Genomic DNA, 24,500 nt, shown 5'->3' with positions numbered 1-24,500 from the left:
GAAATGGGTGTTGGATCAGAGATTAATTAAGGCACCATTACCCTATATTCGAAAAGTAAGATCCGTTTTGTCATTAACAAAAGTATGATCAGAAAAAAAGCTTTCTACGAATATTCTTCACTTTTCCACATAATCATTGTTCACTTCGAATCATGTTTCGTGTTGCAGCAGCACTTTCTTTAACTTCGTAGATAGATAGAATTCCTGCACCTGCGAGTAGGACCAGTATTCAACCAATGAGGTAGAAACAGGAGCGGATATCATAACTCATTTGTGTGAAATATTTGGCATTGAACCAGGCACGTATTCAGAGTTGAGGCCCGATCAGGGGCCCTGGTCCCTCCCGAAATTGGACACATTCGTCAATTGTTTACATATTGATTTTTAATACATATTGTGAAACTTCATTAAAAATATCTGATTTGATTCACCTAGTGGTGTAATGATTCCTTTCTCTTAACTGTTAATATGAAAAAATATTCTAATAATCTGACCACTACTTCCGGTCTTTCCGGGACTGGATCCCGAAAAGGGTATAAAAAGAAGTATGTTTTGTACAGTTTTCACAAATTTACTATTTTTGCATCATTATGGAGGAATGTTTGGTGTTTTGAACGTTCTTTCTACAATCTTAGGAAAGCAGCCTGTGTTGAAAACGCAAAAGTGGTTATCGATGCTATCGTTAGATAAATCTACAAAATATTTTTTATTTAGAAAAGTAAACTGAAGATACTGATTTTGTTTTTAAATTTCCGCTTAACGACTGTGAAAAAAACTGCTTTTGCGTTTTTAAACTGTTACTACACACCCTTTAATTCTGGTGCCGAATCGAAATGAATTTTCAGTGCGATCACCAGTTCTTTTAGTTGAATCTGTGTTTATGAAAATCGGTTGTTGCAATTTGTCATTCATGTCAAATGATCTTGATAGACTGACTAAAATCATCGTCATTTGTAATCGGTACGGTGAAAGTGACTGTCAAATGAGATACTCGATAGTTCTATGACCAAGTAGAAGATACCCGGCGAACGACCAAAATTAGGTTAAAGTCGGCTATAAATAAACGATATAAAAAAAATCTGTTTTAATCCACCTAGTGGTGTAATGATGCCTTTCTCATGTATAATATTGTAGTATTCTATTCAAAAAATTTTTCTTCGATTTTTGAAAGAAACCAAGAGATTGTTTGTGCATTAACTAGTATAACATACAGAATAAAACAGTGCTTTGATTGCGTAGGTCATCCTTAAGAAAACGAAGTGGGTTCACTATTATATGCACTTCCGGCACCGGAAACCGAGAACCGGTATAATCAAAGTCGGTTCGTACGGCCACCAACTAACATGACATACAAACTCTACTAGTATGCACTCTAAATTACGATTCAAATGTTTGTTGCATCCGAAAATATGCAGTATTTTTTGGTAGGACCATAAGACCTTTCAATTGACCCTTAGATTGGGAAAAACGGTTTAGAGTCCAGTTTATAACATTTTGTACGTTTTTTGTTCCGCCAGTTTAAGTGACGGTGTACAATATTGATCACACTTTACCCTATAACTCCGGATCCGGATGAAATTCAGGAATTCCGTATAAGACATGAAGACTTCTCATTTGAATCTAAGTTTGTGAAAATCGGTTAAACCATCGCTGAGAAAAGTGAGTGAGATCCATTTTGGTATATATGACCACTATTTCCGGTACTTCCGGAACCGGATACCGGGACCCGGATACCGGGACCCGGATAGCCAGAATCGGTTTGTTTAGTTGCCTATTGATAATGACTATCGATTTGTGTAGTTTTGAGACCAGTTTAGAAATTGTTTTACGTGTTTTGTTTCGCCGGTTTAAATGACGGTGTACAATATTGAACTATACACCGGAAGTCGGATCTGGATGAAATTCAGGAATTCCGTATGGGACCACGAGACCTTTCATTTGAATCTAAGTTTATCGAAATCGGTTCAGCTATCTCCAAGAAAACCTAGTGAGATTATTTGAAACATATACACACACACAGCCATTGCTCAGCTCGATGAATTGAGTCGAATGGTATATGACACTTGGCCCTCCTGGCCAATTTTCACTAGTCGGTTTTTCAAGTGATTGCATAACCTTTCTATATGAGAAAGGTAACAAAAAAAAATGCAGGAAACAACAAAAAATTTTTTTTCGGTTTTTTAACGATATCAAACTAACTAGAGATTATAAGAGGAGAAAGAATATGAAATCAGCCTTCTGCTTACCTAAATGACCCTTGTCACGTCTCACTTTTCCGCACTTTATTCTTCACATCCTTGCTCTTCCTTGAGTACTATGGCTCTATGATTTCATATTCTTTCTCCTCTTATAATCTCTAGTTAGTTTGATATCGTTAAAAAACCGAAAAAAGTAAAAATTACTGACTGACCAGAAGTCATAAATAAAAAAAAGTAAAAAAGACAACAAAAAAATGTTTTGCAGCTATTTTTTTAAGTGACGTTTCTCAGGGATGGCTGAACTGATTTTCACAAACTTAGATTCAAATGAGACCTTTCATTTGGTCTCATACAATTTTCCTGAATTTTATTTGGATCCGACTCGCGGTTCCGGAATTACAAGGAAATATGTGCAAATTTATGAAGAAATGCGCAATCCATTTTTCAGAAATTTCTTAACCGATTTCCACAAACCAATAAGCTAATAAAAGGTCTTAAAATTATTTAAAATGTTCCCGGAAAGTTGATCCAGATCCGACTTCCGGTTCTGGTATTACAGTGCGATCAGTGAAAATTTTCACTTTCATGAGTATTTTGTTTTCACAAGCGATGGCGAAACGAGGTGCACATTTTTATAAAACTTACTGCTAAACTCATCTAGTCGTCAGATCTAGTTAGTTAGTGAATATATAAAACTACATTGGAACTACACTAGTCCCCAGTTTCCGCTTCCGAAATCACCGATAATAGTTAAGAAAAATCTTCAAAAACGGAACTTGCTTTGATTTCTCAGTGACGATTAAACCGATTTTCACGAATCATGATTCAAATTAAAGCTCTCATTGTCTTTAAATATACTGTTCAATTTCATCCAGAACCGAATTTTGGTTCCGAAATTATAGGGCGATGAGTGTCAAAACATTCAAATTCAAAATGAAGATGCAAAACTAATACGCGACGGTACTTGCGGTTTTGCTCCGTTCGCAGCGTGCTTTGTTCAATTTCGTACAGCGTGCAGGGTTGCCTCATTAAAATATATATCAGGTGAAAAATATGTAAATTTCTAATCCATTTATTCAATTTGTACCTACTTGCTAGTGTTATTACAGGATCATGATAACGATGCTTGTCTTTAAAAGTGCACTTATTGCCTTTCTCATATAGAAAGTTTATACAATCACCAGAAAATTAAGTTCATCGAGCTGAGCAATGTATGTGTCTGTATGTGAGTATGTATTAAATTATGTTACTCATAAAATAAAAAATCTCGTAGAAGAAGAAGTAGTGGTCAAGAAAGTTTAAAACGAGACTTACTCAATTTTCTCAGAGGTGAATTGATCGATTTCCACAAACAGGCTCAAATAAAAGTTCCTATAGTCTCATAGGTTGCTGTCTAATTTCATCCGGGTCCGATTTCCGTTTCCAGAACTATAGGGTGTTTAATCATTTAGTGCGACGATGCAAAATAAAGAAAAATTCTAATTAACTTGACATAACTGTTTACAATTTGAAAAGATTATGTTGGCTTATACCCAAAGAAAGTTTCTTATTTTATTCAAGATTGAAATAAAATTTCTACACAAAATCTTCTGGTGATATTTTCGAAAATATAAATGATATGAGAAATGGCATCATTACACCACTAGGTGGATTAAAAAAGGTTTTTTTTTCTGACGTTTTGTATTGCGGAAAATCGAAATTTGATGAGTTAAAGATTTGAAAGTCTGTAGTAAATTTCTAATATGAAAAATACAGTACAAATTTAAATACAGTACAAATTAAAATACAGTACATTTAAGGCCATCGTCCAAGTACCATGCGCGCGGGTGGTTGTAGGAAATTTTCAATGGAAATTTTGAAAAATTTGCCAAAATCAAAAGCATACAGACTTTTGAAAAGCTTTTATCTATCTGCAGGGCAAAAATGACTGAAATATTCGGAGAATTTTCCGAGTCCTATCAAAAATAGCTCTGAAAAATGAGTGTTTTTTGATCTTTCACAATTATCTGGAAAAATAATGCGATGATATAATTTTTTTTTCAGATAAACCTTATGATGGCTACAAAGATCACATTCGGACACATTTTTGGAAAACCACGCTTTTCATGGAAATTCAACGAATTTCATATAACCGATTTCGTTGAAATTTTTGAAATTCGTTGATTTTCTATAAAAAGCGTGAAAAGGTGATACCTGGACGATGGCCTTAAGGGTTGAAAACAGTACGCAGTATTTGGGTCAAAAATACAGTACAATACTGTAAGATACAGTACAGATACGAGTGTTAGTTGTAACGGAACATTATTAAGCTGTATCTCTGCTGTGTTTTGGTATTCCTCAAGGCAGCCATCTCGAATCTCTCATTTTCACCTATTCTTTGTTATTACACTAATACTGAAGATTCTTCTTCAGTTTCATTTTGTAATTTTGTATTTTGAATGTAAGTTCCGAATATCATAAACAAATTACTAGAAATATTGTGTTAGTTTTTCGGTGTGACTTCATTTTGAATGACATTAACATTGATTATGCGGAGTGAGTACGTAACAGTGGATATCAGTTTTCCATTGTAATGATGTAGTTCTACGTTAAACGTTCTTGTGAGCAGAGATGTCCATCTCCTCTGTGTGACGAAGAGCAAGCAAAATTTCTCCCCTCACACTGACAATTTCAACGAGAGCTGTTCTCTTTCACATATATACAACACTGTTGTATGAAGTGTGCACGCATCATGAGTGCGTTTGTTTATTTCCTTTTACCTCCTCCTCTGAATCGCACCAAAGTGCTAGAGCTTTAGCTAATAAATTCTCTGAGGTGGATGCAGACACTTTCACAGAGGTGTAGCGTGGACACGCAAAATCAGCAAAATAAAACAATTTATCGTAAAATATTCGGTTTTCCTTGCAAATTTTTCATAGCAAGGCCAGATCTACTCTCTATTAATTGAAGTTCACAGAAGTGTTCGCTCACCATCACGCGCCAGTGGTCACTTGGGTGTATTTAGACGAGAGCGCGTGAGAGCGATTCATGCGAAGAGAATGTGTTTCACTCGCGCCAGCTGCTTTAACCACAAGCACACACTCAAATGCTGTCTATTCGACACTGAGAAGAAGTGCGCTTTCCTCTTTGTGCGATGCTTCGTTTTTTGCATCCTCGGTGTGGACAAGAATCTGACACCAGCGTGTATTACTCTGGTGAAATGCCATCTCTGCTTGTGAGAACTTCAGTGGTCGTTTTGTCTTTCTCTATAGTAAAGATATCGTATTGTTGGAAAACCCAATTTTTGATTGTAGACTACTAGTGTTATATTCGTGTATTATTCGACTCAGCTTGACAAGATCGAAAAATGTCTGTGTATTTATGTGTGCATATTTGAAAGATTTTACTCTGTGCTCAATTTTGTCGGAGATGGTTTAACCGAATTCAACAAGATTAGGCTCATTTGAAAGCTTCTCTTGGGCTGCGAATTAGCAAAGCTGGGATATTTGGGTTTAAGCGCTGAGGTCAGCAGATCGCGTATAACCACGTGTCTCGCTCTGCGTATTAAATTTCTCTCGCATATGTACAAAATGACTCTCGATGGGCCGGGTGACCAGAGAAGTTTCGTTATTTTCGGTTACCAGCTTGCATAAAATGTGCCTGCATCCAATAAAGCTACCGATTGTTTGGCAGCCTTGCTGAGCCGATTTTATTTCTCTCTCATGTTTCGTTACGTTACCAGGAAACTGGAGCAGAAAATATGGCGCGCGCATAAAAAACGACTTACCTTCACAAAAATAACATTCACTTCATTTTTATCGCGACAACACCTATGTTTTTATGCACCAATCACTTCAAAATTAAATTATCTAGACATTGTGAGTGTAGATTTTTGGTACATGCTTTTGAAGGCGAAAGATTCAATGAGCAATTTGAAATACGCCGTTTCAATATTCAATGAACAAGTTGAAAGACGGCGTTTTCAGATATGCCATTCTTCCTTCAGAAAAAAGATTTTCCTGACCGCTAAAGTCTATGAATTATTCTGAAATTTCACAGAATAATCTAAACTAATTTTCTAAGAGATTGTAAGTTGGTTTTTTTTATATTCGTCACCGTTTCTGAGAAAATCAGATTTAAAGCGTGAAAATAGCCCTCTAAAACACCCTAAAACACACTGATCTCAGACCTTAATGATTATTTTCACTATTAAGTTATTATTCAGAACGATCGAAAAAAAATGTTTTTGCCTCACTTTGGCCCGCGTAGAGGACAAAACGGGCTACTTCATAAAATTTAACGATAATGTAGTTTACATTAACAAATGTTTATGAACATTTGAAAAACCAATATTCCGTCAACAATTGATGGTTAGAAAATTATTTATGTCATTTCTACTAAATCTGTTCAAAAATTACATCGAGTAGAAAATTATTTTTTGCATACCATTTCGTCGAAAAGTAAATAATTAAAAGAACGATTACAATGAATATAAAGTAAATAAAATTCTTTTTTACGTATCGAAATTGTATCAGTATGATTCACCAGAGTTTGCACTCACTCGGGCAAAGTAGGGTTACATGTCGCTTCTACTACTTCTACAAGAAAATTGACGAAAACGCATGGTGTTTCAAAACGAAATTCCAAATTTTGTCGGTAGCTGGCACCATAAACCAGCAGAGATATCAAGAAAACCTCGCTTTGCCCCTGTACTTGCTTTGATCCCCCTCCCCCTAAAGAAAAACACTGAAGAATGAACTGTCATAATAATGTTAACGATTGATCTCCGAACTCCAAACTACCATTAGTTCTTTATCCCGAGGTTGTAGACTTTCTGATAATTTTCTAGCTCAACACCTACTGTTACTGTAACTGACACTAAGTACCATACACGGTCAAAAGCACCGCAATTAGCCGACTTACTTGTGTCTGATTACTAGCTAGGGTCTGACCTCAACTGTAGCTTAGTTTCTGTGGGGGTTAGCTTTATCGTGGGTGACCGCAGCCTGTGACAAGGTTCATATTATATCTCTGAAACACTTTGTAACGGAACCATACGGGGACGGTTTCGAGTTCTGCTTTTCTTGTCAATATCTAGTTAGATGTTATAGAATTAGATTACCACCGTGTCATCTATAAACTGCGGTTTTCGGTTAACATTTTGCCGCTAAGAGTATAGAGTTTCGGCATCACGTGGCTTTCTAAGTTGAGGAGGTTCTACCGCTGCAGAAATGAATAAAATAGTTGATAATTATTTAATTAAAAAAAATCACAAAAAGTATGGCAGTTTTGAACTCGAATGCCTGCGCGCCAAGCGTATTTTAATAAAATGAAAGAACTGTATCTATCCAACTTTTTTGTTTTCTGGTCATATATTTTATATTTTTTCACCGATAACTTTGATCAATGTTCAAATTTTGATTCATTGTATATCGCTTTCCTTAAATGGTGCAACACGTCATGACGTAAATTTGAAATCATGAGTGAACGAATTTATAGAAAGCTACTATGCAACTGAAGCGTAGTGGTAAAAACTCTCCTCACTGGCACATGTGTCGTACGAACGACGGTGTTGAAAGATGATTCATGCAGTAATATTATTATGTTGTGTCCTGAACCATTGGCTCGGTTTTCCGACGCGACGACAAAACTTTTTCAAGCTGCACTTTGCAACCTACTTGTAAATTCATTTGGAGCAGTGAGTTCAAGGTTGCACATAGAACGGTTTATATTTTGTTTTGCGAGAAATTGTTTGAAGAAAAATACAGTGTTTATTAAACAGAAAAGAGTCTCATTGCGGTGTGAGAAAAAAATTGCCAGAGAAAAGTGAAAAACGGAGACAGTCCGAACTCTCACCTTACTTATGCTTTCTCTTCAATCCGCGGACCCAACATCAAATTTTTAAATCTAGTCGGCACCATTCACAAAAGCAAGTATCATAAAACACCCCTCAACCATATCCAATAATTTATATTCGTTGCGACATCAAAAGAACTGCAACGTGTCGCTGAACTACTTTGGTTGCACCTAATGAATCTGTATAGCCCTACTATCTGGGACAGAGAACAGCAAGATCGAAGTCGCGCTTGTGTTACGTAATCACACCGTCGAAAAGTTAGGTAGGAATCGCAAGAATTCCTGCGGTGTGCGGTACTGGTCCAAATAAGTGTCGCAATTCACTTAGATTTACATCCAAAAGCATGTATTTAATAATCATGCATTGCTTATTCAACTGAATTTATCAACAAAATAGACACAAAACTTACATTAACAGGTGTAATATACCGTATTAAATTATCTTTCAAGAAAATACGGCTTGCTTGAAATGTCGTATGTAATTTTTATTTTTTCTTAGAGTGTACAGTTTGTAGTATGTTCGAAATTGGTTGTGTAGTAAAGTCTCTTCGTTTGACAGGAACGTGATCAACATGGAGCAATAACTACCGAAACTCAGTTCGGTTTTACATCTCATCCAAGTCAGTCGCTAAAACAAAACCGCTTACGTTCGGGACAGAAGAAACCAAGTACAGTATTGTGTAGTGAACAATAGAACGACCTCGAAATGAGTGAACCAAACGAACAAAAGCTACCGCCGACACGAAAGAATACAATTGTTGTTGACTTCAGGCAGTGCAAAATTTGACCTTCGATACGAGAACTTGAAGGTTTGCTTAAGGAGCAAATGCATCTCGACATTAAACGTGTGCATTTACTTCAATGCAATAAGACACATAATGTTGTTTACATCCAGTTTTATAAAGAGTTGGATGCAATTCAAAAAAAGCCAATAATAATGTGCATTATGTGGAGCACGAGAACATTAAGTACAACATTCCAGTATATATGGAAGATAGTGCTATAGAAGTGCGTGTGCATGATCTTCACTCAAGCGTCACCGATTCTTATATTCGCAAAACTATATCCCAATGCGGAGAGATTCTCTCTATCGAAAAAGAAAAATGGAACAATTTTTCCCCCGGTATTCTAAATGGAGTAAAATTTCTATCTTTCTATCTATCTATGATTTTCATAATGTAGACCATTCCATTCCGAACATATTTGTATAAGACAAAATCACTCGAAATCTGTTAGTTGTCGAACTACACCATAATTTTGATATTGAACTTTGTACCATAGCAAGCACACCAATTCCATTTGATGGAGTGATTCCGACTTATACTTTCAACTTGTTAATAAACTTTGAGTCTCTCGAAAAGTTATTTGTAGATTCCAGATGCTTAAATATTCGTGATGTTTAATATTCAAATTGTTTTCTTTATTGTAAACATTTGAATTTATTTCATGCTCTTTTCAAAACGCTCCTGATGGAGTAGTTTTCAACTAATCGTCTACAAAATGATTTTAAATGGGGATCTGAGTAACTACAAAAAGTTTGCCGAAGGCTGTACGGTGGTTAACAGGGACAAGATAATCGTTCACAACCCCAATCAGTCGAAATCCCATGTGCTCTGCGTCTCGTATGGGAGCGGGTCATTTCGCCGAATGCTATTTCGCCGAAAGGATCATTTCGTCATGTCTCTTGTATGTTATGTATCCTGTATAACTGATGCAGCACATAACCGAAGCTAAGATGGCTCGGTGGCACAAAACGATGTGGCGTAGCCGCATTAGATTTTTTTTTCATTTTCACTTAATAAACGGTAATATCACATATATTTGCTGGTAGATACACCTATGCAATTGCTTTGATGCTTAGTAGCTAATAGTCAACAAGTTTTCTTGGAAACTCCGTTCTGAGGTTCATGAATCAATCATTATTCTAGAGTACAAGAATCAACTTTCATACAATTGTAGGTCAACAAAACGGGCGTTAACGCTATTATCTTTCATTTATCTTTATTTTAAATCAATTCCAATTACGATTTTAGGATGGTTTCAGGATTCGGCGAAATGGCATTCGACGAAATGACCCATTCGGCGAAATAGCTCTTTCGGCGGAATAGCCCTTTCGGCGAAATAGCCCTTTCGGCGAAATGACCCTGATCCGTCTGGTATAACGAGGATTTGTTTTCCACGCTTCCGGTGAACGGTGTTATACTTGACCCCTCTGTATTTGGTCATCAATTAACTAGACCTGTCCAATTGAAGAATTTACCGGCTAGTTGGAAGGAACTCGTTGAAATATTCAGACGCTCATGAAACTGAAACTTTATACTTATCAGCCTGTAACCGAAAGTCATATCCGAATGAAATTCTATTGGGTTTTATGGGATTCCAAGCCTTTGATTTGAACATAGGCTTGGTCCATCGGTATATGTAAAAAACGATAGCACTTTTTTTCGTACATTTTACCCCGGATGAATTTCAATAGCAGGCTATGGCACTAAAGGGTCTCTCATTTTTAATACAAGTTGAAGGTTAAGCGGTCTTTGAGAAAATCCAGTGCATATATTTGCTACCAAACACACACACACACACACACACACACACACACACACACACACACACACACACACACACACACACACACACACACACGAAAAGAAAGCCTATTTTGAAGGCCTTAACAAAACCCTTTGGAAACTTCGAAATTTCCGAAATCGATTTTTAAGTCAAATGTTTTAGAGATGCATGAAACATCAAAATCTTGAGTTATCTAAAAAAACAATTTTTTTTCGGGAACGGGTATAGCGTGATGGGTAAGTCGATGCCCTTTCACGCAGCCCACCTGGGTTCGATTCCCAACCCCGCACAGCGGCGAATGACCTTAAGGTTAAAACCTCTATAAACGAAACAAAAAAAAATCTTTTTTTCATGATTTTTAAGTCTCAGACTCGATTTTTTCTGTGATAAAACTAGATCTCAACGTTTCGAAAACAAGAAAACCGCATAACTTTGTGAATTTGCATAAAAAACCACATAACTTTGTAAACTCACATAAAACAATCCCAGGAACTATTTGTAACTATTAGATTGGCTAGATTCTGGGTTGGATTTAGCAATGGTTTATTGAGAAGTTTCTCACATGTATATAAAAACTTGTCCTGAATACATTTGCTGGTAGCCTTTCTCAAATAGGTATAGATTTGAGGTGGCGTAACTCCGCTATTTAAGACTCATTAGCGGTTCTTACACGAGTCATTAAAAATGTCATTACTAAAAAATAATATCATTTTAATGAACGTGCAACGGTGCAGTAATGACGAGATTTCTATAAAATTTGAAATACATCATTACTTAGTAGTCAATTGAAATGACAAAAATAATGCTCGTGTAAGGGCCGCTATTGCCCACCTTTGAACAATTTTGAGTTTACTGTCCACTTAAAATGCGCTACTGTCCACTGGTGGGCTGTAGGGATAACTTTGGGAACCACTGCTCTAGATGGAGATTATACTGAATAATAAAAATGATTGCACGGTAGAAAACGGTAGTGGGCTGAAGCCAAATCCGGCCAGAAGAGAGAAGGAGCCTTAAGCTTTCTGTACAGTGGCAGCATTCTCTTCTTCAAACATTCTCCCTCGTACACCTTGGCGTTAATTGTGCCCTTCGTGAAGAAAATCGACGACCGCAAACTACAGGTACAAATTGCTTGCCAGACCAACACCTTCTGCCCAAACTTTTCCATCGCCACCGTGGTATCAGCGTCGTCCAGGTCCTGGTACACCGATTTCGTATAATATTGCGGTCCGGGCAGCGCTCGAGAGTCTTCATTTGTGTAGGTTTCGTCGTTGATCAGGATGCATCCGTCTTTATTCTGTAGAATCCGGTTATACAGTTTTCGCGGTCTTGTTTTGGCCTGAACTTGCTGTACCAGGGACTTTTTCGGCACCGTCTGTTTCTTGTACGTTTTCAGAGAGTTCCGAACTTTGATCCGTTGAATCATCCCGATGCTGGTGTTGAACTGGTTGGCCAAATCCCGCGTCGACGCCGACGGGTTTTTCCTGATGTACTCAACCACTTTTAAGTCCCGGCCGGGCTGGCTGGGACCCGTTTTCCTACCGGATCGGGGCAAATCCTTCATGGAAAGGGTCTTACCGAACTTCTCGATAATATTTTTTAAACTGATGAGGTGCACTTTCACCCGTTTTGCAATTTCGTTGTACGTGACACCACTTTCTGAGCACCAAGTGTGCAGAATTTTCTTTCGCGTTTCCGGATCAATTCGACTCATCATTGAAACGAAAAACCGTACCGGAATCAATCGATTGCGCAGCTGTTATTGATATGTAAACAAACATGTCACCGCAAAACACGCTGCAAAAAATTAAGCCATTTCAGAGTAATAACTGTTTGAATGTTGCTAACTACTTATCGATACACTCCTTATATACTATTGTATAACTTTTCTCTATGATATAGGCAAAAATGTTTTTTTTTTTTTTTTTTTTTTTTTAAATAACTATTTATTGGAATATGAGTTAAAATTAAATTATTAAGATTTAAATTGGGTGTTCAGCCACAAGTGGTGACTTTTCAGCCCTGTTATATATATATGATTTGGTTATTACCATGAAGACATCATTTGCTTCCGCAATTCTGAAATTTTTGTGTAGGGAAAATTCTAAACCTACTTGTATTGTGTAATGGGGAAAAGGAACTTATATACTAACTTACTAACTAATACAGAGAGCGAATCGATTCAATTGAAGATTGCATCGATTTTTGTCGGAATTTGCTTATAATATTATGTGACATTACATCTAATGGTTCTATATTTGTGAGTCTGTGTAACTCATTTGTACTAAACCAGGGAGGACGCTTCAGAATCATTTTCAGAATTTTATTCTGAATCCTTTGAAGCGTTTTCTTCCTGGTGGAACAACAGCTTGACCAAATTGGTACCGCATAAAGCATGGCTGGTCTGAAAATTTGTTTATAAATTAACAATTTGTTTTTTAGACAGAGCTTAGAATTTCTGTTTATAAGAGGATATAAACATTTAATATATTTATTACACTTTGCCTGGATTCCTTCAATGTGATCCTTGAAAGTGAGTTTTTTGTCATACGTTAAACCTAAGTATTTAGCTTGATCAGACCATGTCAATTCCAAGCCATTCAATTTGAGAATGTGATTATTGTTTGGTTTAAGAAAAGAAGCTCTTGGCTTGTGAGGAAAGATAATTAATTGCGTTTTTGCTGCATTTGGTTTAATTTTCCATTTTGACAGATAATCACTGAAAATATTTAAACTTCTTTGTAGGCGACTGCAGATCACTCTTAGATTTCTACCTGTGGCTAACAGACTTGTGTCGTCACAGAATAGCGATTTCTGACAACCAACGGGTAGATTTGGAAGATCAGAAGTGAAAATATTATACAAGATTGGAGCTACACTCGAACCCTGCGGAACACCGGCTCGTACGGGTAGCAATTCAGATTTACAATTCTGATAGCTAACCTGAAGAGTACGATCAGTTAAATAATTTTGAATCATTTTGATCAAATAAATAGGAAACTGGAAATCAGACATTTTTGCTATTAAACCTTTGTGCCAAACACTGTCGAATGCTTTTTCTATGTCTAGAAGAGCAACTCCAGTGGATAACCCAGAAGATTTATTTGTTTTTATCATGTTCGTTACTCTGACAAGTTGATGAGTAGTTGAATGTTCATGACGAAATCCAAACTGCTCTGGTAAAAAAATTGAATTCTCATTTATATGAGTCATCATTCTTAACAAGATAATTTTTTCAAAAAGTTTACTGATAGAAGAAAGTAAGCTAATTGGGCGATAACTTGATGTTTCTGCTGGGTTTTTATCAGGTTTTAGGATAGGAATTACTTTAGCGTTTTTCCATCTTTTTGGGAAGTAAGCTAATGAAAAACACTTGTTGAAAATTTTAACCAGGAGTCTCAAGGCAACATCGGGAAGATTTTTAATAAGAATATTAAAAATTCCATCATTACCAGGAGCCTTCATGTTTTTGAGTTTCCTAATAATTGATTTAATTTCATCAAAATTCGTCTCAATAATGTCATCGTGTGATAACACTTGGGTTGAAATATGATCATACTTCAGTGAGACTTCATTTTCAATAGGACTCACAACGTTTAAATTAAAATTGTGGACACTCTCGAACTGCTGAGCTAGCTTTTGAGCTTTTTCACCATTTGTAAGAAGTATTTGATTTCCTTCCTTGAGAGCAGGAATTGGTTTCTGAGGTTTCTTAAGAACCTTAGAAAGTTTCCAGAAAGGTTTAGAATATGGTTTAATTTGTTCAACTTCTTTAGCGAAATTTTCATTTCGCAAAAGAGTAAATCTATGTTTAATTTCTTTTTGTAAATCCTTAACTATGTTTTTCATAGCAGGATCACGAGAACGTTGATATTGTCGTCGACGAACATTCTTCAACCGAATGAGCAGTTGAAGATTGTCATCGATGATAGGAGAATTTAATAGGCAAAAATGTTTGTTGGGTCAGCTAGTAGCAATCATTTTCTGGTGCGCCGATGACAGTAAAACTAATTAAAGGTGGTAATAAAGATCACTTTACTGGTAATTATGCTTTTCAACGAAATGATTTGTAACTCAGATTGAGTGAACAATTCTGCTCAGTGCTGAAATAAGTTATTAAATAGTTGTAATTAGCGTCTATAGTCAGTGCCGTACTTATAAACACTTTTTCAACTGCTTTTAGAACACTGTTCACAGAGCCTAACAGAAAGTATTATCCAAATTGAAGAGGATGCAATAGGAAATTTGTTTGAATGTACTCGATCCGATTCACAAAAAAAATAATGAAAAACCCCCTCCCCCTTAATTTTAACTTATGGAAATTAGATTAGCGCGACACCAATATTTAAGTTGAAATAAGTTAGTTCTTTTGAAACAAACGAAAGTTCTGTTATTGACTAATATATTATTATTATCTTTATTATTCATGTTATTGACGATGTGTTCAAGCTATGCAGTTCTAAATCGGTTGGGCATTTTAAAAACTTTGCGTTATTTCTAGTTTCAAATGTTGGCCTGCCATCGTTTTCGAATGAGTAAAAGGTCATACGAACCGATGTCGAACTAGCAGAAACAAACAGGAAATTAATCAAATCTTTAAATAATCCATTTGAAAACCTCACGAGTACAGGATTTTTTTCTTTCTTTTGAGAATCGATTCGTGACTATGGAATTGAATGTCACCAAACGACATAGATCTTCCTGGCGTATCTTTCGCGACAGCGACATTGCGGTTTCACCTATATACCATATCGATCATTCTGTCTGTTTGGAAAACCTGATCCAATCAAAAAGTTGATCTAAGGAAGAAGAATATATATGGATAGTTTCTAGTTGGCAGGGTCGTAGTCAATGTTTGATGATGATTGTGTGATCATCATAATTTTGTCTTAATTCGAGAATTGAATTAAAATGTAAAATATCATAGCTCATTGTGGTCTTGAGTGTATCTGTCCAACATACTGTCGGATTCCTAATGTGTTGAGGCTACTGTACCGTGCATCTGTACAACCCGTTGTCAATTCTCGTCCAGTGACTGATTTCTGTTTACGCTGTCACACATTCGAGCGACGGGGTGCGTTCGATCGGTATGGGAGTCGGTGGGAGTTAGATACCTTTCCTAGCTACCTCGCACTTTTTCTTCACTGGGTAACCATAGGAAGCAGGCGGTGATGGATAACAGCGGTAGCGGCAGCCGTAGCAGCAGCAGCCGCAGCAGTGTCGACGCCACCCGTGACGGATTCCGCAATATTTCGCGCTCTCCGCGGTATCGCCGTCGCGTGTGCCGTACTCTGATGATGGCTGTTTTGTAGCTGCCTCATTCTCTCGGCTTGTGTGTTTGTTCGAAGACGCTGACGGTCGGTCATCATTCCGAAAGAAAGGTTCAGTTCGGTGGAAACTGTGATCTCTGTCACCACCCGTTTTCGGTTCGGTTTGGTTTATTAGATAAAGATTTTCCATCCGCGTCTCACGATTGTGAGTTTTTTTTTCGTCGGTGTGTGGCTGTTTTCAAGTTAATTTCCATAAATCGGACACCCAGGTGAAATCGTGACTGAATCGTAAGAGCACTTCAGGATAAAAAAACGCGGTGGCCTATTTGTCATGCCGAGTATCACGAGTTTTGTCACCGTAGATTCGGTCCACTTTGTTGATGTTGGTTGGCAACCGTTAATTGAACGTTCTGCTCGGGACAAACGCCTGCAGTAGTGTGAACCGCTCGGTGTATTTAACCAGTACCAGTGACAAAGGCCAATTTTTATCAGTAAGAATTGCCAGTTTAAGAAAAATCCTACAGGCTCAGCTCTCGGCGTGAAGATAACGTAACACAGTTAGGAACCAGTAACGATAACAGACCAATTGTGCTAACGTGAAACAGTGAAACAAATCTTCGTCTAAAGCAAAAAAGACGTAACAGAAAGCAGTGTCGAGGCGGCTGATGTAAACACCGAAATTATTTTTATCAATGTGCCGTGAGGCAGATAGAAAAAACAAAAACCGTGTGAAAAGTGTTTGTGTTCTTTCATTTCACCGTTGAAATGTGTTGGAGAGTCGACTTTTTGCAGAACATTATCGGTGCGGTTTCGGTGGCATGTGTGATGATCTTTGGCAAGGTCGCCCGCGCACGTTTTCCTTTACATTGTTTATACAAATTTGTTGAATCGACTTCGAACGGTTACGAAGTCATAAAACTGTTTTATGATTACGAGACATCGGTTGTTAACGGAACGAAACGAAGCGTGACGCATCGATCCGACTTCTATTTGAAGATCAGTTGGGTTAACTTAATACTTCTTTGCAACCGTATCGAATGAATCAGATTATTTTTTGGTCATATTCAATGAATGCAATAAATGCTCACTTAAGTAATTATGACCATATGTGAATTGATTTGAGATAGAACATGATAAACAGAGGCGGGCATTGCACGATGGGTGAGTTTATCACCTTTCACGTAGTATATCTGTGTTCGGTTCCCAAACCTGCACACATATGGTCAGAAATGTTTTCTGAATTGTGAAACCATAAGATTAAAACTTTTCTAGTCCTCAAATACTGAAAAAGGATGATTAAAAATACGGGGAGAGCAAATGTGGAACATATAAAAAATGAAATGTGAGTTATTTTCAAAAGTGAAATAAGTTCCATTGAAGAGTATGTCATCTACATAAAAACCTATTTTAATCCACCTAGTGGTGTTATGATGCCTTTCTCATCTTACTCATATCATCATAAATATTACTGTGGAGTTCTAAAAACAACTGTTAATTGAATAGAAACAGGAAAATTTGTTCGAACGTAATCTAGCAAAATCTACGAATCAAAACACCATTTAGTTCCGAAACTGGAAGTAGAGGAGACCGGGGCTAGTTGGCCGAGTTTTCGTTTCGGAATTTCTGTACTCATTCTGGTTAGACTTTTTGATAAACGGTTTACGCTGTTTTGAAGATATATCTTTTGAGCACATCTGTGAATTTTATCATAACTCTAGATCAAATCAGGGCAAAAGTTATTAACAATCAAATGCGGAGAAAAAAATTGGCCAACTAACCCCAGGGCCGGAGTAGATTGGCCGAGTATGATGAAATATGTCAAGCACATCAAATACATTAATGGAAAATGTTTATTAGTGTAAACAACTCAGATCATTTGGAATCATGAGAGGAGAAAAAAAAGAAAATCGAAAATCGAACAGATATCACTCCTCATAAGAAAACTGTAGTAACTCATAGTAAGTAATATGTCAAAGCAAAATCTTGGCATTACATTCCTTCTGTGGAAGAATTTGGCCTTTCTGTTTCAACAGACTTCTCAGCCGATTATTCTTCAAGTGTACAGAATCATTGCATGGCTAGTACTATGGATCCTACTGACACTAAGAATCCTTCCAGGTCGGGGCTCGAACATACGACAACTGGCATTTTAATTAACTAAGAATACAACACTTATAATCATCATCATTAGCGTAACATTTAAGTTCACTCAGAAAAAAAGTGTGCATTTCACGAATACACTAAATTTACAACTCGGCCAACCAATCCCGCACAAAACTCGGCCAACCTACTCCGATGGATGTTTTCGAGAACAATCACGATTCACACTAACAGAAATAAGAGAACACTGCAAACCACCATACCATTTCTTAAGGTTTTGAATGCCCTTTCCAGCGGTAGAATGTTTTTGGAATTCGAAGATAATTGGTTTGCGTTACGCATATTACTATACAAAAACCTACTTTTACTCATAAAGAAAAAAGAACAAACGGATTCCCTGCACAATCGACGACATAAAAACACCTGAAATTACGTCGGTACATGGGTGGCCTAATACTTCACCAAAATCACAATAGATGTCGCCTTCGCGCATAATAGTCTTTTCAGAAAAGCCACTCGATCAATGTGCCCCTTCGACCAACTAGCCCCGGTCACCCCTACTATCCACAACGAATTCAAGGATTCTGTATGAAACCGTAAAACTTTTCCATTGAATCTATAAGTTTGTGAAAATCGATTTGGCCATCGTGAAGAAAAGTAAAGTAGATCCTTCTTGGAGTTTTTGTTTTTGGCTCTGCAACGAGAATTCGGGTCCAGATGAAATTCAGGAATTTTATTTGGGATTATAAGTCCTTTTACTTGAACCTAACCTCATGAAAATCGACGAAATCATCTTTGAAGAAATAGTCTGTGTTTCATTTTGGAGTATTTAAACATTGTTTTCGATGTCGGAAATCGGGAACCAGGATAGTCGGAATTAGTTTGATAGGCTGTCTACTTACAATGACTAACGGTTGGAATAGTCGAGTTTAGAATTTTTTTCGCATTTTTGGTTTCGCCGCTTACGTTTTTTTAACAATCAAAATTCACCCTGTAATTCCGTAACCGAAAGTTGTATTCGGATGAAATTCTAAAACTTTATATTGGATCATAAGACCTTTAATTTGAACCTAAGTTTGTGATAATCGATCACGCTATATCCATTCAGTTTTCTCAGATATGACAGAACCGATTTTAACAAGTTTAGGCTCGTTTAAAATCTACTTTTGAGTTGTAAATCGAATTCGAAGATCCACTGGCTCTCAATTCTGGTTCCAGAGATATAATGATATAAGTGACGTAACCGACAATCGCGTTGTTTTTTCATCGCTCAAATTTCTCAGAGATTGCTCAGCCGATTTCAACAAGTCTAGCCTCATTTTGAAGCTACTATTGAATGTCACTTCCGGTTTCGAGATATAATGGTATAAGAGACTTTACTGAATAACTGCACATTTTTTCTGGGCTGAATTTTATGGAAGCTGACTCAACGAATTTTGATAAACGTAGGATCTTTTGAAAACTATCAATATTGATCATATTTAGAAGGGTGATAAAACATTTCCGGTTTGAAATATGTAATAATACATGCAACCAAGGATGGCTTTTATCGTATCAAAAAACGCTCACTAGCATCGCTTCACACGATTCAAACAGTGCCATTAATGAAAGATGGATATCATCGCAGCAACAAAAAGCCGACATGGTTTATTTAACATAGCATAGACACCAGTGCGAGAGAGAATTTCTCTCGATGACCTGTCTAAGAATCAAAGGTTAGCACGCTGCTGTGGGGATTCTCTATGAATCTGCAAACGGTCACTTATTCTCGTTTCGCGATCCGATTCTGTATGGGGAGTAAATAATAGAGATAGAATCATTTTACTATTGCCGCTTATTCTAACTATGTGCATTTAACCTTTGAATAGGTTGTGTCTTTGAAAATGTATGTGAATGCTCCACAAAAAGGTTTTGAAATATTGCATCCTAGTATGAGAGTCATCAAGTCGAATCATCGATTCGATTTTCTGCGATAATTGTCAACTTGCGATTCTCTCTTGGTAAATTCCACACAGCACCGTTCATTACCAGACTGTATTTTTTTTAAGGGCCGTGAAATACTCAGAGTATGAAGTGGAGAGAAGAAATGTAGAAAAATTCTCTCGCGGTTCATGCATTGAGAGACACGAGTTCTTGTAGCATCTTCTACCGGATTGAAAATGTTGTATACAGTATAGATTAGTATCGAGCAGCTTCTATCAAATTATCGGCAATCACCAACACTATATGCAACGAAACCTACAAATCTCACTTTTTTTAATGCATTTGATAAATTAACAATACCAATGGTCGAGGAGAGAACCTTATAAATGTTTCAATGAGACTATTGAAAGGACAAGAGGAAGGTATTGTCACGCCTCGAGGCGGATAACGAAGAGGTTTTCAATTCCATTTGATTTTAGTATACACAACGTACAAATTCTATCTACGTCCATCCGTAAAAGTATTTAGGATGACCTGAGTATGTTCTGAGACTAAGAAAATCCTTAAGAGACGTTACATGTTCCAAGAACTACTTGGGATATTGCCTGTCATTAGGGACTACATTGTGTTACAGTGCTTACAATAGCTTATGTTTATGTTTTATTCACTGATCAAACTTTTAGAGCGACATATTGCTTACTTACTATTTTGATCTGTTCCAGGAAGGTTCTCAGTCGTCTAAGAACTTCTGTGTAAACAGATCTTAATGTCTATGCAAGCAAACATCAGCTTATGCATAAGTTTTCAATGTTGTTCATAGTTGTGGAACTACTTGTTGCTTACTTTGATCTGTTCAAGACTGGTAGATCTTAAGCCCTAAACTCCAGGTAGTTTTTGAGTGACCTAGAATATTCCCAAAATGGCCTCGAACATTCACAATAAGCCTCTCAATTGCATGTGGTATAACAAGAATGGATCGTGAACAATAACTTTGTTAATATTATTTTTACGTTTCGTCTTTGACTCATCAGTGCAGAGCAGTTCAAATTGAACCGCTAAGCAGAAGTAAAGTTTCTGCTACTTACAGAACACTTTTTGTTTTGCAACGAAGTGCAATGTCTTTTCTGACGTGCCGAACGAAAACGTGTTTTCGACTATTTCTGGCCGATGCAGGTTTGGTCATTTAGGGGTTAGCCAAATTTTGTACTAGGGCACATAACCGTTTTTATTATTTTTACGTTTCGTCTTTGACTCATCAGTGCTGAGCAGTTCAAATTGAACTGCTCAGTGCTAAACTCGGCAGTTCAATTTGAACCGCTAAGCAGACGTAAAGACCTTAAGGCCTATGTTTCAGGGAGGTTTTGGATGAGCAAGATCCCATCACAGTATGTCGATTTGCTGTATTTGCATGTATGTATGAGTACATACCGTACTAAAAAGTAACCAGTTACGCCTTTGTATAGGGGAGACCGGGGCTGGTTGACCGAGTTTTGCTTTCGGATTTTCTGTACTTTTTCTAAGGTTTTTGATAAACAGTTTGTTCTGTCGTGAAGAGCCTTTGAGAACATATGATCTTTTTTTCATTCCTGAGTAAAATTCATGAAAATAGTTATTAACTATCAAATACGGAGATAAAAATCGGTCAATAATTGGAAAACGTTTATTCGTGAAAAGAAAAGTTAGCATGTATCATTTCCGATTATGTAGGTACGTAAAAAAAATTCGCCTTCTTACATTTAGTCTTCATTATTTTAGATCTAGTTTCGGGAGCATTTATCTTTCCTCCACCAGCGTACGCTTATGTTTGGTTTCGCAACGCTTTTTGGTCAATTGTTGCTTTTATTGGGGAATCGGTCGAAATTTGGATCAATTCGCGTTTGACGACCTTGACGCTCCTGCGAGTCTATCGCCCTGGGGAGTGGTCTGAAATCTTCATGAAGTTTTGTTCGGGATTGGGTCGATCAGTGACGACTTCTGTCAGGAATTCTAAATGCTAAATGTTTTTATGGAATTTGATTATTAAAATATTGGAATCATTTTTTTTATCGACGATTTCCAGATTTTTATGATTCTAATTTCTTATTGCTGTTTGATTATAATTTTAATTTATATTTATATTTGTTTCTCGTGTATATTTTTCCTTATAACAATTAATATTAGCATTACATCTAATTCCGTTCAAAGGTTAACATTTCATGAATATCCAAGTACACATTGCCCTAAGTTAAATTTACAACTCGACCGCAAAATTCGGCCAAACTACCCAATGAATGTTTTCGAGAACAATTACGATTAACAAAACAGGAAGTGAGGTTACACTGGAAACCGATATACTATTTTGTCGAGTTTTCAAAAGTCCTTCTCAGCGGTACCACGATTTTGGAAATCGGATGTAAATATATTCGCTTTACTCATATTACTTTACACAGACCCTTCTTAATCCACCTAGTGGTGTGATATTGCCTTTCTCTTTCTTCAGAACAGTCTCATGAATTTTTAATCTTTTTATAAAATAATTTCTGACACCAATTTGGGCTCATTTTTGACATCATTTAGTTCAGTGTTTATGTCACATACTCGATATCATTTCTCAAACCAAGCGCTTGACATTTGCATAATCCACTTAGTGTAATTTTCGTAGATTTTTGAAAAATCACCAAAATTACACGAGTACATGAAATTTCCGAAATCGAAAAAAAAATTGTTGGTACCAAAAGTTTTAGAATTGCATGAAACGTCGAGATTTAGTGGCTTCTCGAAAAAAATTTTTTTTTTGAAAAAAAAACGATCTTTTGGGACTGATATTTTTTCTAAGTCCCAGAAAGTTGATTTGAAAAAAATGTCTTTGGGATGACACTAATTCTCGAAGTTTCATGCAATTCTAATATCTCTAGCATAAAAAAATTAGAGGGCTGTATTCAAGACACGACCGAGCACAATAACATTAAAAATGGAACGTTTCTAGGGTCCTCATAATATATACAAAAATAAAGATGATAATGATGATGATACACTAAACTAAAAACTTATTCAATTGACTAATTACAAATTTGCTCTAGTTTAAGCGCTTAGATTGTTAGCGAATGATAAAATTGACAATTAGATTCTTTCTTGATAATTGATTCTATTCAATTTTTATCCCTTTCCACAATTTTTTTGCATTGTTAAGTGTTTGAATAACGTCCTTTAACTAGAAGTCAATTATGATGAATTCAAAGTTACTTGAAAGCTCAATTTTAGATACAAACGACCTAAAGATTTAAACCTGAACAAATGGAACTATTTTATTTCACGATAATAATTTTCGAGAAACGTACAAACTTATTAATTTTATAAACAGTTAATCGATCCAAGAGAATATTTTATTTATTTTAACGAAAAATGTTGTACCGGTAAACTCAGTAATAGTGTAATTTTATCAATCCTTCTTCAAAATCGACGATAATCTTCGGAAAGTGTCGGTAAATAATTTGGCAACAATACGAGGAAGAAAACATGTGAAACAGTCTGCAAAAAATATTAAGTTACTTACATTGATTTTCGCTTTGGCATATTAGGAATATACGGAATGGATACGCAACAAAATTTCGAAATTTTGTTCATAGTGTAACTTGATGTTATTAACACATGAATGAACATTGTCATAGTTACAACGCATGTAGCCATCAGACGCTTATTGTTTTGAATCAAATAATAATTAAACTGAAACTGGCGGTTAACCAAATTCTACGAGGGTTCCTATTCAAACGAAACGTGTAAAATCGCAGGTAAACTTACCTTGAGTTTATCTTTGATACTATATGATATTGCATCTAATTGTACTGTATATGTGAGCCTGTGGAACTCATTTATACTACTAAACCGAGGAGGCCGCATTCAGATAAGTTTCAAAATTTAATTTTGAATCTGCTGAAGCGTTTAATTCCTGGTGGGACAACAACTTGTTCAGTCACATATAATGAAAAAGAAGTATCTATGATTATCATCATAACACAACTTCATACCAAATCCATTTTCGCGCCACCGTTTTGTTCGTATGGGAATGGAGATTTAAGTATGCAAACTGGTCCGTTGACAAATTAAAACATTTTTAAGCTTACAATATTGAAGCTTTGGAATCATTTAAATGAGGAAAATCCATTAACAAATCATCGAGGAACAAGCGCTGCAAATTAGATCCGAAAAATCTAATGCCGATAATTCTAAATTGGCCTGATAGTTACCAGAGAACCAAAATAAAAAATTCATTTCAAACCAATTTTTCAATGGCATGCAATTGAAATATTCAAATGACGTTGTCTCATAAGTTTAAGTTAAATGTTTCCGAATCGATTGTTTGTTGAATTATATAATTCCATCAACAAATGACTGAGTTATAAGCGTTCAAAATTATGACAGACAATTAAATTGACACCCAGCCTCGGGAAGCGAATTGTAAGGTATTTTTGAGGGCTGAGGACAGTACCGTAAAGTGGTAGGTTTTTTGCTATTTTCCGGTTTCAAAATAAATTTTCTTGGAAACGGTGCAGAATATAGAAAAACCCACCTGACAATGTCTTCGAAATTTAGTTGAGAATATTCTGTGAAATTTTCAGAATGATTCATTGAG

General features: G+C 36.4%; 1 protein-coding gene across 12 annotated transcripts in view; it reads left to right on the top strand.

Moving 5' to 3' along the window:
• LOC131429977 (leupaxin) overlaps positions 1-24,500 on the top strand; it is a 168,358-nt gene that overhangs the window by 69,075 nt on the left and 74,783 nt on the right. The window contains exon 1 of one of the 12 annotated variants that reach the window (XM_058594559.1): positions 15,493-15,511. The exons of 6 other annotated variants lie outside the window; for them this stretch is intronic. Coding sequence is in view for 1 of the 6 variants with exons in the window: in XM_058594560.1 (XP_058450543.1) it covers positions 17,026-17,029 (4 nt within the window). In the remaining 5 variants the exon portion in view is untranslated. 5 more of the 12 variants (XM_058594556.1, XM_058594558.1, XM_058594553.1 and 2 more) reach the window with 5 other exon arrangements.

Source organism: Malaya genurostris, chromosome 2, assembly GCF_030247185.1.
Source record: "Malaya genurostris strain Urasoe2022 chromosome 2, Malgen_1.1, whole genome shotgun sequence".
Classification (NCBI taxonomy): Eukaryota; Metazoa; Arthropoda; class Insecta; order Diptera; family Culicidae; genus Malaya; species Malaya genurostris.
Note: the sequence above shows the minus strand (reverse complement) of the source record. Positions and strands in the feature narration are given on the sequence as shown.